This window comes from Neoarius graeffei, chromosome 2, assembly GCF_027579695.1.
Source record: "Neoarius graeffei isolate fNeoGra1 chromosome 2, fNeoGra1.pri, whole genome shotgun sequence".
NCBI classification, from domain to species: Eukaryota; Metazoa; Chordata; class Actinopteri; order Siluriformes; family Ariidae; genus Neoarius; species Neoarius graeffei.
In genome coordinates, this window is record NC_083570.1 from 52,348,547 (window position 1) to 52,365,724 (window position 17,178).

General features: G+C 41.6%; 1 protein-coding gene across 3 annotated transcripts in view; it reads left to right on the top strand.

The window, feature by feature from the left end:
* The first annotated feature begins 616 nt into the window (after positions 1 to 616).
* The window catches only part of skic8 (SKI8 subunit of superkiller complex), a 30,584-nt gene continuing 14,022 nt past the window's right edge, over positions 617 to 17,178 (top strand). The window contains exons 1-6 of one of the 3 annotated variants that reach the window (XM_060914386.1): positions 617 to 668; positions 923 to 984; positions 1,988 to 2,015; positions 11,090 to 11,195; positions 14,909 to 15,081; positions 15,515 to 15,663. In XM_060914386.1, coding sequence (XP_060770369.1) covers positions 973 to 984; positions 1,988 to 2,015; positions 11,090 to 11,195; positions 14,909 to 15,081; positions 15,515 to 15,663 — 468 coding nt within the window. In that variant the 5' untranslated portion in view covers positions 617 to 668; positions 923 to 972. Of the gene's footprint in view, positions 669 to 720; positions 849 to 903; positions 985 to 1,987; positions 2,016 to 11,089; positions 11,196 to 14,908; positions 15,082 to 15,514; positions 15,664 to 17,178 lie in introns of those variants that run through there. The other 2 variants (XM_060914387.1, XM_060914388.1) reach the window with 2 other exon arrangements.

A 17,178-nucleotide genomic window follows, 5' to 3' on the forward strand; every position in this document is an offset into this window, starting at 1 on the left:
ACATGGCCCGTTATAAATTTGCTGTTACCAGGCAATGACTAAGAACTGTATTATTAGGGTCGGTGTAGTTGTAGCAGTGTATTAGCAACTAGCTGTTAGCACTAGCTAATGTCAACAACATCGTAGCTAGTATGTTACTGTAGCAATATTTACGTTCAGTCATTTGGATGACTGTTAAAACCTTTCAGTCTCAAGTTTTTCCTTTACTGGATTTACTAGTTTACTGAGCTAGCGCGCTCGGCCAAGCCGGGAGCCATCGCGCGCTCGCCGGCCAAGCCGGGAGCCATCGCGCGCTAGCTCAGTAAACTAGTAAATCCAGTAAAGGAAAAACTTGAGACTGAAAGGTTTTAACAGTCATCCAAATGACTGAACGTAAATATTGCTACAGTAACATACTAGCTACTGTTGTTGACATTAGCTAGCTTGCCGTCCAAAATGGTGGACACCGGGGCGTCACGTGACCCTGTGACGTCAGGTGAAATACCTCAATACCAGAGACGGTTGAAGAATCTCCACTTTGCCCCATCCAATATGGCGGCGAGGATGACGTATGATTCTACGCAGAAGGCGGCGTCTATGGCTGAAACGGGCTTCCAGTGTCTTTTTTATTTCTTACCCATAATGCATCGCGGCTAGCTGTCATGGCGGCTCACTGAGGAAGAAAAGCCGTAAGTATCGTTTCAGAAACGGTGTATTGTTTTCTTTTTAATAGCTTATTTATTCTGGTCACCTCATGTAGGCGAAACGGAAAGGTTTATTAATATGAGGTGTTTGTTTTTATGAGCTGTTGGTAAACACAGAAGCCCACAGTGTAGTGTTATTAATGCCCTGTGTAGTGCTCGTGTATGGTGAGTATAAGGCTTATTTAACTATCTGAACTTCACACTAGCTTGATTTTGACAGAGTTGCTGTTTTCATGTAGCATTTAAACGGATATAAGGCGGAAGAAACATCAACACTCAACGAGAAACCATGAGCACTCAGGTGAGAGACTAGATTCCTCTCGAGCTGTCTTACAAGAGCCTTGCACTGATGATGACCAGGGTTAGATCTTAAGGTTTTTCTGCACTAGCCAGCCGGGCTAGTGGCTTGCAAATTGCACTAGCCTGCTATTTTAAGCCCAATTCCTGTGACAATTGAAAGAATTTTAAATACTAAACAATGAACAAGTTGAAACAACAGAAGCTCCCAATTCAGTGTAACAAAACCAGTACTTTATTCAATCCATTATGGTTCTCATATGTGACTTTGTGTTTCAAACCATAATTGTCACTTTGAAGTATAAAAGAGGTAGTCATTGCTTACAGTTAAGTAGACTAGTACATGTCGTAATCTCGCAAAATGGACTAGAACTGAAATCATTCAGTTGCCTTAGACTGGAAAAAAAAACATAGCAAATTCTTATAGAAATGGACTAGAACTGAAATCATAAACTTATCTTGGACTAGAAAAGAACATGACTAATTCTTGTACAAGTAAACATTCCATACAAAAAATATTCATTAATTGTGCACATACATGTAGCAATACTGTCAGGGTAACAAACATAAATGAGATCTAATGGCAACATAGGAAGATACAAGTACATGATGGCAGTCAACTGAGAGTTACAAGTAAAATTAATTTCTGTTTGTTAAGTACAAACCACAACACTTGAAGAAATATATCACAATTATTTTCCCTTTAAGGGTGGGATTATTCACTAAGTGAAAGTAAGTCACCAGTTCATTTTGCGTTCATTTCAGTTCATTTTGCAGATTTTGCGTGATTCAAGATGGCCACACCCATGTCAAGTTATTGCACTAGCCAACACGGGCTAGTAGCAGAGATTTTGCACTAGCCGCGGGCTAGTGTTAAGATCTAACCCTGATGACTTCTTCATATTAGTCTGGAAAAGTGTCTTAACATCATGGTTTACTGTTAGACAGCATCTAAGCTGGCTCTGAATGTGATTTATTGTTGCCTGTCTTTATTTCCTCCCATCCAGTACAGCATACTGTTCAAGCAGGAGCATGGTGAGTCATGTTTTTGTTTATTTATAAAAGAAAAATCTTTCAATATGCATACATGTCAACCTATACGGAATGTCCGTATTTTATACGGATTTGAGTCAATAAACATAGTATACGGGCGCAGGGCCAGCCCAAGCCTTTAAGGGGCCCTAAGCAGAATTTGATTTGGGGGCCCCCCCCCACACACCACCAAAACTACACTGCTAGCTGCCTTATTTCTTAAGGCAGACCTGGGCATTTTCCGGCCCACGGGCCGCATCCGGCCCTTTGGTTCATTCTGACCGGCCCGCATAAGATTAATTAGAAATTACAAAATAAACGTATTTTCTAATTTTACTTCATGCATGGACTGAATGTGCATTGCTTTTATTTTGAAGTTGTGTTCAACAAAAACGCAATGCGCGCGACATGAAATCCCACAAAACCTAATCCCGCGATAACTACTTCCGTAATTTGTCCAGACCAACCACAAACTTGTATGTCATCCTTCAAACGGTCCAGCCAATCACATAGTGTGACGTCACCAGCAGGCGCCGGAGCCCGAACCGATCTGTAGGTCTGATTCCTACATCGAATCGACTGATGATCATCCGTCAGCTGTGCTTCGCATCTCCACCTCAGACATTTAACCTGACTCTGATGCACTCGTTAAAGACCAGCAGAGACTAGATTTCTCTCACTGAACAAAGAAAAAACTGAAAAACACCAAATGAGGTGATTAGACTACAAATGTGGGCATCATTATTATAATATGATGTATCTTGCTTGATATTTGGAGTAGAAAGACAATATTATGATGTCTTTATTGTGTTTTGGGGTGAATGTGACTGAAAAAAATGGTACAAACGTTCACATTTTGTTAACCATTGTTTTGGGAAATTTGATTGAATAAATGACATTTTTTGTAAGGCAACCTCGTTTTTTCCATACTCTTACCAGTCTTAGCAGCTTGTAAAAACAATGTTATTTATTGCTTTATATAAAGAAATACAATTAATATTATGCAGAATTTAGTTCAGCCTTTTGGTCCGGCCCTCCACAAAATTTTCTGTTTCTCATGTGGCCCCATGGAAAAAATAATTGCTCACCCCTGTCTTAAGGCCAATTTATGCTGACAACCCAGTCCTTGCAGATGGCGTTGCAGATAGTGTCTGCGTAGCCCCCCCACTTTCGCAGATGCTCTGCGCGCACCTCCCAAAAATTGTGACCACCGCAGAAGCCTCGCAGACAAGAGGGCTCTGATTGGGCCACTCTACATCCGCTGTACACGCACTTCCGCTTCCCTACTTTCCCGGTTTGTTTTGTTTTCATGACCGGCATTTTTAAAAACACGAGCGAAGATGGAGCAGCACGAAGAGCGGTTGATCGAGGAAGTACGTACATCCATAGACATAGGATGTCTATGCGTACATCTATACGACTCCAGTTCTAGTCATTATAAGTAACCAGAGGATAAACACTCCACTAACCACACCCACCAACTACTCCTAGCGATTTCGCGACTTCGCGCCCCCTTGCGTTGTGGCGGTGAATAACATCGCGCACGCCTATTACTCCCCGCTCAATGATAAATTACAACTGCCTGCGAAAAGCTATCTGCGAAAGCCTTGTCGCAAGAGCATGCAGAGGCCCTTAGTCTAGTTAGTCTAACCACCCACCATAATCTGCGTTTTTAGTTGGTTTACATTATACTGCAACTTGTGGCTATTGCAATATAAAATATTCAGAGTGATGTGTGGCATATTTGTAAGTAAAACAACAAATCAGTAGACAAGACACTGTATATGTAAACAAGTTAACCAGTTTATTTTGCACTAATGTGCAAAACAGACTCATAAAGTCATAATGACTTTGTCCACTTGAGCTAATATCAGTCATGACATTTAGGTTGGAGTTTGTAAGTAAAGCGACAGCTCTCAGCTTAGAACTAAAGATGATATCCGAGGCTACATTTTGTTGTGTTGGGTAGCATAATGTTAGCTACTATGACAGACATTCTGTTAGCTAATCCAGCCAACCTACCCAGAAGATAGACAACCTTAATGACACAAAAATAGTAACATTGGACATTCAAATTTACCTTTTTCTTGCTGCTTTTTTTCTTCCTCTTCTCTGCCCCAGATGGGTAATTTTCTTTTTTGAGACATGGCTTAGCCATCTAGTCCACCTATCTTCTGAAGTGAATAACTCCTGTCACGTCACGTGCGTCTGGTTGTGCAGGAGCGCAGTGGCAGCAACCAGCAGCAAGGATTAGTTAACCTAATGTACCAACTATGAAAATGATACGAAAAACTTTATTTTGTGTCTTATTTTTGTGTCTTTTGTTTCTGCTATATCATGTCATTGATATTACGTTTTTTTAATTAAAAATATTTTCGCAGGTGGGCATTCCAACTGCTCTTGGGGGCCCCCTGGTGGTGTGTGGGGCCCTAAGCGGGCACTTAATTCGCTTATGCCTTGGGCCGGCCGTGTACGGGCGTACAAATAAAGTTTTATACGGATTCTTTAAAAAAAACTTCAATATTTATTTAGAGCTATAATCAATTCCCACGATGATAAAAGAGCGCATAACATTTACAAACATACTGTACACTACAGAAACTGTACTGTACACCACAGACAGCCAGTAAAGAGTCTTATGAAATCGCGTGTTATCTTGTGGTAGCGAGACTTCATTCCACTTTTGATCATGCGCACACCGCATTGCAAGAATCCCGCCAACCGGGAAGTAACATTTTGTTTGAAACACGTATTTCCACCTGAGCGACTTTCACTAGAGACTGAAAAGATTCTGAATGGGCACTCCGGCAAGATCAGCACAGACACTTGCTGTGACATGCAGCCTAGTGAGGTATTGGTGCAGAGCGCTAAAAAAGCTGTCATGGAGTACAATTCAGAACATTAGAGTGACACTTTGTGTTTTTGTCGAACATTGGAGCTTTGTATTCATTCTGAAGGTTTATTGTTATTAATATTGAATAAAAAGTAACTTGGATGTATCATTGTTAATTATCATTCAAATTTTAGGTAAATTATTTTAATTTGCATCTTATAAGGATTTTATAAGGGAAATACGGATTTTGGAGGTTGGTTATACAGGTTTGATTGACCAAAGGTTGACATGTATGAATATAAGCATTATACACTACCGTTCAAAAGTTTGGGGTCACTTTGAAATGTCCTTATTTTTGAAAGAAAAGCACTGTTCTTTTCAATGAAGATCACTTTAAACTAATCAGAAATACACTCTATACATTGCTAATGTGGTAAATGACTATTCTAGCTGCAAATGTCTGGTTTTTGGTGCAATATCTCCATAGGTGTATAGAGGCCCATTTCCAGCAACTCTCACTCCAGTGTTCTAATGGTACAATGTGTTTGCTCATTGCCTCAGAAGGCTAATGGATGATTAGAAAACCCTTGTACAATCATGTTAGCACCGCTGAAAACAGTTGAGCTCTTTAGAGAAGCTATAAAACTGACCTTCCTTTGAGCAGATTGAGTTTCTGGAGCATCACATTTGTGGGGTCGATTAAATGCTCAAAATGGCCAGAAAAAGGTCTTGACTATATTTTCTATTCATTTTACAATTTATGGTGGTAAATAAAAGTGTGACTTTTCATGGAAAACACAAAATTGTTTGGGTGACCCCAAACTTTTGAACGGTAGTGTATATGTTTAGATTGAAATATTTTTGTGTCTAGTGGTTTCTGCTGTTAATTTCTTGCTTGGTGCTCTATTTTTGTTATTCTTGTGAGAAGTTATAGCTTAGATATCATGATATGTTCAACGTATACAGTATAGTGCCTTTCTCAAAACCCAAGGTCGCTTTACAATAATAGGCAGAAAAAAAAAATTCCACCAAATAGAGGTCAGGATGTCATTCCAGTGGTGTAGCGGGGACAGTCCCACCAAAAGGCGCACGGAAACAAGTCCCACATCTCCAGCACAGCCGCCGTGATACCGCCAGCAACAGCGCTCGAACACCACGCCACGGATCCACAAAGCGAGCACAGAAGCACCGCCACGCAGAGTGCTGGTGTGTCCCAAACTGCCTGCACAGTCGCTGCGACGCCACCGAGCAACACCGCTCGGAACATCACGCCAAGCATTAAAGCACAGAGTGCCGGACAACCACGATGTTAAAATGAGCAACGAGCTCACTGCAGTCCATAGCTGGGAGCACAGGCTTCACCACAGTGAACCAAGGCCTGGAGGGAACCGACGCCCAAAACTGGGTCCGGAGCTACACCACAACCGGCGGACTCAAACACAGAAAAATTTAAATAAAAAAAAGGAGAGAAAATAAAAAAGCTCTGGTGAGAAGTGGCAGCCAGAATGCGCACGATGTACTCTCAACCGGAAACAGATAGATAGATGAAGAAGAAACCTTTGTTACATGCACACTTCAAGCACAGTGAAATTCATCCTCTGCATTTAACCCGTCTGAAGCAGTGAACGCACATGCGTACGCACACCCAGAGCAGTGGGCAGCCACACCAGAGTGCCTGGGGAGCAGTCAGTGGTTCGGTACCTTGCTCAAGGGCACCTCAGCCCAAGGCCGCCCCACATCAACCTAACTGCATGTCTTTGGATTGTGGGGGAAACCGGAGCACCCAGAGGAAACCCACACAGACACGGGGAGAACATGCAAACTCCACACAGAAAGGCCCTCGCCGGCCACTGGGTTCGAACCTGGAACCTTCTTGCTGTGAGGCGACCGTGCTAACCACTACACCACCATGCCGCCCAAGATGATGTTTGTACTCATGCAGGTTCAGTGGCAGAACGCAGACTAAATTCAACAATCTCATTCTCCTAAAAACAAGCCAGCAACAACTTTTCTCACTCACTGTTTTGTTCATCCCTTTTCAATGCTACGTTAAAGGTAGACTGCCTTTCAGAGTTTCCAAGTTTGAAAGAATTTTCCCCGACACCCAGTTGTTTTTGTTTAGTGGACCGAATCACTCAATTTGAATTGCAGACTTCCAATTTTATTAGTTTTTAAATCAAACAATTAATGAATTTAGGGTCATGTGGCCCTAAATTCTCCGCTGTTTTTTTTATTTTCTTGCTTCACCATGACCCAATTCAAGATGCTACGTCATGCATCACGTGGTGGGCTTTCCCTGTTCACGCAAAGCATTGCGGGATACAAATTTGAAACAGGAGAGCAAAATGGAGGACGCAAATGAAATGTGAAAAACTGACTCACTCCACTAAGGACTTGCACAAAGTGTTTAAAGACCAGCAGGCCTCGTGTGAAAGAATGAGCCAGTCTCTCTGGGCTGAGAAGAGCCTGGGTCCGGCGGACAGCATGGGGTCGTATGGCCGGAGGCTTCTTCAGCTGCCCCGTGGTACCCAGCTCACTTGGGTTTGTGGTCCCTGCCATTGCCTCGGAAAACTGAGGTCGTCCGCTAGGCACCCCTGTTCGCTGGCCGGTATCTTCGTAACCTGGAGATTGCCCAGACAAACACATCTCTCCCTGCTGCTGGAGAAGGGACCCAGCCGTTTTTTTGGTGCCAGCAACCCACCAGTCATGGTGAGGGGTTCAGTGGTCTTCTGCGGGCATTTCATGGAAGCCAGTTGGGACTTACTGGCCCCACCCACGACCTTGCCCCCACTACCTGGATGCAGTTTAACGTCGTACCCAGGATGACACAACTGACTACAGTAATGGAAAGTGAGAAGAAAAGACGTTATGTTGCGAAGGAAAGGAAACTCAGGACCAAACTAATAAATATCGGCGGTCAGCGAGCACCTCGGTGTGATCGGCTGTTCGTTTAGCGACAGAATGATGGAACTGTCAGTGCACCGTCAAGGTAAACCTGTAGATGGCAGTAATGCAACACTGTGGATGCCAGCTGCCGTAAAACCCAAAAGAAGGACAAGAAGAAACGAAACCTTGTAAAGAAAACCTGCGCATGCGCACACCGGACTTCCTCTGTCTGCTTGACTGCGCGAAGCGAGCGATTTCCTGCATATAATTTACTAGGGAATCCTGTCAAATTAAATAACTTCCCAGCCACATTACAGAAATAAACGTACCGTATATCACAATGACTGACTAAATTTCAGAGGGAACTAACTTTCACCAATTTTTATGAAATCGAAAGGCCATCTAGCTTTAATGAGAAATCCAGCATGCGAATGCTGGACGCAAAGTCCCAGAAAATAGTGCAGTTCTGGCTGATGCTGCCTTCAAGTCCTGTCAGAAATATTGCAGTTATGAGGTGAACACCACCAAAATGTCGTAATTAAAACTTGGAGATATGTATTTTTTTTTTCCTATGAACTGTACTAAGGTAAGAATAAAGTGGTAATTCTGCATGTTTAACTGTTTAGTTCTTTATTTTTTTTTTCCAAGGCAAAAATTACTAGTTGATGATACAAAAAAAACCCTGACCTTGTCTGTCTGTCTTTTTTTCCCCTGAACCCGTATGGAAGCAATTTTGTGCCAAAATGTTCATACAATACTTTTGAAATATCAAATGAAAACGACAAATCAAAATACAAAAAAAAACAAAGTCAATTTTTTTAGACTGGCAAACAAATTATTCATGTAATCGTGCAAAATATCAGTCTATTACTCTTCAGAAACCTTTTATTTTTGTTCCGCGTCTTTCTCAGTTTTGTTTGACGTAATTTATTTTGGTTGCGATTCCAGCTTTCTCGTTTGCGCTCCCTGACTTTTTGCTTGCAGTTTTGGCACAAACTTCACGTGTGGGCGGGCTGTCCAGGAATGCATTCCCATTGGCTAACTTGTGTTTGACTGACAGCTACGCTCAGCCATTCCCTACTCGGATTCTGGCGGACTGTTTGACGAGTGACCGATCCATTGATGGTAAACAAGGATCGAGTGGACTTCAGTGGCGACTATGATATTGAATTAATTCAACAAAGTGAATTAATGATAGGAATGTTAACCCATTCTTGTCTAATGTAGGATTCTAGTTGCTCAACTGTCTTAGGTCTTTTTTGTCGTATCTTCCGTTTTATGATGTGCCAAATGTTTTCTATGGGTGAAAGATCTGGACTGCAGGCTGGCCCGTTCAGTACCCAGACCCTTCTACGCAGCCATGATGCTGTAATTGATGCGGTATGTGGTTTGGCATCGTCATGTTGGAAAATGCAAGGTCTTCCCTGAAAGAGACGTCATCTGGATGGGAGCATATGTTCTTTTTGGAGAGCAGTGGCTTTCTCCTTGCAACCCTGCCATGCACACCATTGTTGTTCAGTGTTCTCCTGATGGTGGACTCATGAACATTAACATTAGCCAATGTGAGAGAGGCCTTCAGTTGCTTAGAAGTTACCCTGGAGTCCTTTGTGACCTCGCCAACTATTACACGCCTTGCTCTTGGAGTGATCTTTGATGGTTGACCACTCCTGGGGAGGGTAACAGTGGTCTTGAATTTCCTCCATTTGTACACAATCTGTCTGACTGTGGATTGGTGGAGTCCAAACTCTTTAGAGATGGTTTTGTAACCTTTTCCAGCCTGATGAGCATCAATAACGCTTTTTCTGAGGTCCTCAGAAATCTCCTTTGTTTGTGCCATGATACACTTCCACAAACGTGTTGTGAAGATCAGACTTTGATAGATCCCTGTCCTTTAAATAAAACAGGGTGCCCACTCACACCTGATTGTTGTCCCATTGATTGAAAACACCTGACTCTAATTTCACCTTCAAATTAACTGCTAATCCTAGAGGTTTCAAATTCAATATCATAGTCGCCACTGAAGTCCACTCGATCCTTGTTTACCGTCAATGGATCGGTCACTCGTCAAACAGTCCGCCAGAATCCGAGTAGGGAATGGCTGAGCGTAGCTGTCAGTCAAACACAAGTTAGCCAATGGGAATGCATTCCTGGACAGCCCACCCACACGTGAAGTTTGTGCCAAAACTGCAAGCAAAAAGTCAGGGAGCGCAAACGAGAAAGCTGGAATCGCAACCAAAATAAATTACGTCAAACAAAACTGAGAAAGACGCGGAACAAAAATAAAAGGTTTCTGAAGAGTAATAGACTGATATTTTGCACGATTACATGAATAATTTGTTTGCCAGTCTAAAAAAATTGACTTTTTGTTCTTTTTTTTGTATTTTGATTTGTCGTTTTTTGTTTGATATTTCAAAAGTATTGTCTGAACATTTTGGCACAAAATTGATTCCATAAACCCGCACCATGCCCTAATCACAACCTCCAAACTTGTACACACGAACCTCCAAGGAGGAGAACTGGAAGGCAGCATGAGACTTGGTTTGCCTAGTTAGTGATCTATGAGATGATGAGTATTAGCATGAAAGCTGGAGCTTTGGAAGCTGATCTGCCTTGACCAGAGTGTATAGATGAGGAAGGAAGAGAGCTGGACAGACCAAAGGAGTAAAGCACTGCTGCACTGATCCGCTGAAAATAGACCCAAGAATAAGCCAAATTACTTTCAAAAGTCATTTTCATCATATAATAAATCTTTTACGTAAATGATCACAGATGCCCCTTTTCCACTTAGGCAGTACGATGGCCGGTTCGGAGTCGGTGCCTGATCGCAAATCAGTTCTTTGTGTTTTGACAGCCAAAGAACTGACTCACAGCCAGGAAAACTGGTTCAAGAGTGGCATCAAGACTTTCTTGGTCTAGAACTGCTTATATCAGGGGTCGGGAGCAGCATTATTATGACCAATAAGACCATCTATAACTTTGTGATCACCTTTAAAAAAAAAAAATAAGCACAGCTAGTTTAGCATCTAGTTTCTTAATCTAGATCCGCCATTATTATTCTGCTTGGTGCTAGCATTGCTGGGGAAGTGGGACGTGATGTTTATAGATATATACAGTGATGCAATGACGTGGCCGTCTAGCTTGTGGCAGAGCAGACCCGTTCTTAGAAAGTTCACAAGTTAAACTAATTTTGAACCTGCACAAGCACCTAGTTTGCTTTGGTGGAAAAGGGGTAATGTTGAATAAAAATATTTATGTGCAAGTTGTTGAGGGTGGATTTTTTTTTTCCCCCCTCCCTCCAATTAATGTTTTATTTTGAAGTTGTTACTGATGATCTTTATCTGTCTGTGTGCATCTGTAGCCCATGATGATGCTATATGGACGGCAGCATGGGGGAAAAGTGAGAAGGATGGCTCAGAGACCCTCATCACCGGCTCTCTGGATGACATGGTGAAAGTGTGGAAATGGTAACATCATGCCGCGTGCAGTTATTACTAACCGCTCCATGTGTTCATACATCTCCTGTAAAATTGAAGACATGAAATGCATATGGACTGCAGGATAAATATAAGCGCAGTACTCTTGGGGAACCAGGAATATTCTTTTGCACATGTGTGTTAGAATTTATCACTTCAAGTTAAATGTATAGTGTGCTTTTAAACAAGTGCTGGAAAATATTAGTGCAGTATGTCAGTGAGTAGGGTGTGGATTTATACATGGCGAATTATTGGCACCCTTGTTAAAGACAAGTGTTAAATAAATAACTAAATAAACCTGTTAACAGTTAATCATCTTGCTCTGAAATATGAGAGATGTATATAAATCCCCCCCCCCACCCCATTCTCAATTATTTGCACCCCAGACATTTTTATGAACAAAATGTACACTACCGTTGAAAAGTTTGGGGTCACCCAGACAATTTTGTGTTTTCCATGAAAAGTCACACTTTTTTATTTCCCACCATAAGTTGTAAAATGAATAGAAAATATAGTCAAGACATTTTTCTGGCCATTTTGAGCATTTAATCGACCCCACAAATGTGATGCTCCAGAAACTCAATCTGCTCAAAGGAAGGTCAGTTTTATAGCTTCTCTAAAGAGCTCAACTGTTTTCAGCTGTGCTAACATGATTGTACAAGGGTTTTCTAATCATCCATTAGCCTTCTGAGGTAATGAGCAAACACATTGTGCGTTTACATGCACATAGAGAAAATCGAATTTCTGCCGTAGCTCGACTGAAATCGAAGTTCTAAATGCCATGGAAACACCTTAGCTCGGCTGAAATCGAACCGAACTGGATTTCTCGTAATCGAGCTACGCGACCTAGATTATGCGATTGTAGCCGAGCTACTTAGTGCATGTAAACCCTATCAAGCTACGTAGTCGAGCTACTTACTTCAGCACTGCCCCTTCCGGAATTGACTAGTGACGAGACCACAAGCGGGAAACACAACAGCCTCGGTCGGCATGACAACAGTAGTAGAAACGTGCACTTCTGGAGCAATGAAGAGATAGAGTTGATGCTCATTCAGCTTAAGGAGTTGAATATATATATATATATAATATAATGTATCTCGATGTTGCTGTCCTCGTCGTCGTTCTTCTTGTGAACACGGAACTGATAACTTTGTTTATACTCTTGAATAGCTCTTCTTCATGACGACAACCGGAAGTGTACCAACACGATGGGGCGTGTAGCGCCACCTGTGGCTCGGGTGCACAATGTACCTCACACAATAGCTCGATTTCCTTGTGTGCATGTAGGATTGGATTTCTCTGGCACCCCTGCTGGGACCCTTAGCTCGATTACCGACAGTAGCTCGATTTGGATGTGCATGTAAACGCACTAACTGTACCATTAGAACACTGGAGTGATAGTTGCTGGAAATGGGCCTCTACACACCTATGGAGATATTGCACCAAAAACCAGACATTTGCAGCTAGAATAGTCATTTACCACATTAGCAATGTATAGAGTGGATTTCTGATTAGTTTAAAGTGATCTTCATTGAAAAGAACAGTGCTTTTCTTCAAAAATAAGGACATTTCAAAGTGACCCCAAACTTTTGAACGGTAGTGTATATAAATCCCCCCCACCCCATTCTCAATTATTTGCACCCCAGACATTTTTATGAACAAAAATGTAACTAAAGTGTTTTCTCATTTTATGTTTTATTTTTCCAAGTGTTTATGAACTTTCTTCCTGTTCCACAGGGGAATAAATATGAGGGGTGACCGAGGCAAAATTCCCTTAGTCATTCATCATGGGGAGGATTACAGAATACACAAATTAAGTGAAATAAAACTGTTTAGAGCCTTATAAATCAGGCATTGGCTCTAAAAATGTTTCAAAAACAACCTGAGCCATGATAGTCCTGGCATAACAAGGCTTTCTGAAGCAATGAACAGTTCCTTCCAACTGCTGGGGAAGTTTTTTTTTTTTTTAATATTTATATATTTTTTTATAAATAATAAAAACACAATGTATGTTGGTGGCTGTTAATGTCCTGCAACATCCTACTAGATGCAGTTGCACTTATTTGGGCTAATAATTCTGTGTTCCAGTGATTTAAAAACCAAAAGAATAAAGGCACCTGGGAATACAAAAAAAAGCATAAAAACGCACTCGTAGGATAGTCTAACATCTGTTTATAGCAAACCTGTTGACTAATAAACATAACCTTATCCATTCCCATTTAACCCAGCCCTAGTTTTTCACCTATAAATTTATAGCCAAGGTTCATGAACGAGAAATTGAGTGTCAGAGCTGATGCTATTCTTTTGCATTTTCCATTTAAAAAAATTTTCTCCCACTTTTGATAATACTACCACATACAGTAATGAAGACTAGAAAAAATCTTATCCAAGATGGAGCTTTTTGCATTGTTTTTCTGAGGCAATGCATTCATGGCAGAAAGAATGAAGCGGAATTTTGTGTGTGTGTGTGTGGGGGGGGGCGCATATGCTCCAGAACTTCGTTATCAAGAATCATCACTATGTATTGAATCGACATGGGGGAGGACACAATTATTTTCCCCCCCTACAGACAGTGAGGTTGGGAGGATGGTTTGAAATTCTGCAAAACAATTATGGTTCCATAATTTTGGGTCACCAAGACACCAAATCTACAATTAGACACATCCATGCCAGAAGAAAGCCTTTTCCTGGAAGCTACTGGAACTTTGGGCAGCACAGTGGTGTAGTGGTTAGCACTGTTGCCTTACAGCAAGAAGGTTCTGGGTTTGAGCCCAATGGTGGACAGGGGTGTCTCTGTGTGGAGTTTGCGTGTTCTCCCCGTGTCTGCGTGGGTTTCTTCCAGGTGCTCCGGTTTCCCCCACAGTCCAAAGGCATGCAGGTTAGGTTAACTGGTGGCTCTAAATTGACCGTGTGAGTGTGCAGAAAGGAACTGGCCACCCTACTGCTGCTGCAATTCTGGCCAAGTCAACCAAACATGGTTCACCTCAAGCTTGGATTGGGTTTGCCAATGACGACAACTGGAACTTTGAGTTCTTAACAAACACTCAAGATTGGTTTGGTGTTAAAAGAAGGCTGGTTGTACGGAATGGAACATTACCACATATTTTAAGTATAATTGATGATCTGTGATGGTGTAGGACTTTTTTTTTCCCCTCCAAAGGCCCTTGTTGATGCATCATGGACTCCATAAAGTCCCAGGAAATTTTAAATGGAAATCTGGCTGGCTCTGCCAAGAAGCTACAACTTGATCTTGATCGGATCTTCCAGCAGCACAATGATCCAAAACTTGCATCCAAATTCACACAAAAATTGTTCATTGGCCACAGAATTGAGTCCCCTATTGGAAATCTGTGGTTTGAGCTGAAGAGTAGAGACAGGATCTGGGATTCTGGAGGAGAAGATATCATATGAGAAGACTTGGTGTTGGTGAGGCGATGTTACACAAGGTACTTGGGGCTCAAAAGTGCTACGTTACCCCTCTAACTCTTTCCCCAAACACATCCCTGCCAGTGCAGACTTCACGCCAAACCATGTGCTACATTATGGTTCTGCATGGAACCTTTAAGGTTCCCCGAGGTCGACAAACTCAGGAACCTTCTTTATAAGGATGTACTTTTGTACAAGGATGGATTTGTTGTTTTATACTCTACAGTGTTTTTGGTAGTAATATTTCCCTGCTCTGTGTTATTGACTGCCCTCTGCAGGTCAGATGAGAAGCTGGAGCTACAGTGGACACTGGAAGGTCACCAATTGGGTGTGGTGTCTGTGGACATTAGCCACAATGGCGCCATTGCCGCCTCCAGCTCTCTAGATGCTCACATCCGTCTCTGGGACCTGGAATCTGGCAAACAGATTAAATCCATGGATGCAGGACCAGGTGAGGCTTTTGGGCAGCACATGATGATGGTGACATTTTCTTAGGCTCCGTTGTAATTTTCAAAAGCCATATGTTTGATGACAAAGATACACATGGTATTTTAATGCTTTTAAAGAGTCACAGCATGTTGGCCATCTGACCTGGCCTCCCCCTCTATCTGAGCTTGTAAAATTTAAGAATGTCTGAAAGCAAAAGACTAGTTACTCTCGTTCATTCCCATGAATTAGATGACTGAATTGCTGATGTAGTTAACTTATGTTGTTTCAAAACAGTATTTAGATTTCTATGAATTAAGTTTTTGGTCATGAGCTTTGAAGCGTAGATTCACAAATTAATTTTAGTTATTTTTGTAGCATGTGATTTTACATGTATTTAAAAAAAAAAAAAGTAAGACTTTTTTTTTTTTTTTGGCTTCTCGTTGTTTCCCTCTTAGTCGATGCCTGGACTGTAGCGTTCTCGCCTGACTCAAAATACATTGCCACAGGCAGCCATCTTGGCAAGGTGAACATTTTTGGTGTTGAGAGTGGGAAGAAGGAACACTCCCTGGACACCAGAGGGAAATTCATTCTCAGCATCGCCTATGTAAGACCTTCCGGCATTACGTATATGAAATGTTTGTTAAAAACAGGTGAAGTATGAAATGTGATTATTAACAAGTTGTTTAAATTTCATCATAAAGCCCCTGAAGATGATGGATCATCCCCAGAGGAGACTTAGTGGTTCATTCTTGTCTTGTTTTAGAAGCAACATATCTATTAGTTCCTGGAAACTGATCATGACTTTGTAAAGAGGGCTGTGTCTCATATCTTTCTCGCTCACATCTCCCTTTTCATTCTGCTTGAGGTTTATTGCGAGGCGATGGAGCTCTGAAAAGATGTTAAAAGCTCATTGACGCTTTATATCTGACTTCACTTGAATAAGTACTCAGTACAGTAATGATAACGTTTTAGTATACAGTTAGGTCTATATATATATATATATATATATATATATATATATATATATATATATATATATATATATTTGGACACTGACACAAATTTTTTTTTTTTTTACCTGTTTACTGAAACATATTCAAGTTATAGTTATATAATGGACACGGACATAAAGTCCAGACTTTCAGCTTTCATTTGAGGGTATCCACATTAAAATTGGATGAAGGGTTTAGGAGTTTCAGCTCCTTAACATGTGCCACCCTGTTTTTAAAGGGACCAAAAGTAATTGGACAATTGACTCAAAGGCTATTTCATGGGCAGGTGTGGGCAATTCCTTCGTTATGTCATTCTCAATTAAGCAGATAAAAGGCCTGGAGTTGATTTGAGGTGTGGTGCTTGCATTTGGAAGATTTTGCTGTGAAGAAAACATGCGGTCAAAGGAGCTCTCCATGCAGGTGAAAGAAGCCATCCTTAAGCTGCAAAAACAGAAAAAACCCATCCGAGAAATTGCTACAATATTAGGAGTGGCAAAATCTACAGTTTGGTACATCCTGAGAAAGAAAGAAAGCACTGGTGAACTCATCAATGCAAAAAGACCTGGATGCCCACAGAAGACAACAGTGGTGGATGATCGCAGAATAATTTCCATGGTGAAGAGAAACCCCTTCACAACAGCCAACCAAGTGAACAACACTCTCCAGGAGATAGGCCTATCAATATCCAAATCTACCATAAAGAGAAGACTGCATGAAAGTAAATACAGAGGGTTCACTGCACGGTGCAAGCCACTCATAAGCCTCAAGAATAAAAAGGCTAGATTGGACTTTGCTAAAAAACATCTAAAAAAGCCAGCACGGTTCTGGAAGAACATTCTTTGGACAGATGAAACCAAGATCAACCTCTACCAGAATGATGGAAAGAAAAAAGTATGGCAAAGGCGTGGTACAGCTCATGATCCAAAGCATACCACATCATCTGTAAAACACGGCGGAGGCAGTGTGATGGCTTGGGCATGCATGGCTGCCAGTGGCACTGGGTCAATAGTGTTTATTGGTGACGTGACACAGGACAGAAGCAGCTGGATGAATTCTGAGGTATTCAGAGACATACTGTGTGCTCAAATCCAGCCAAACTGATTGGTTGGCGTTTCATAATACAGATG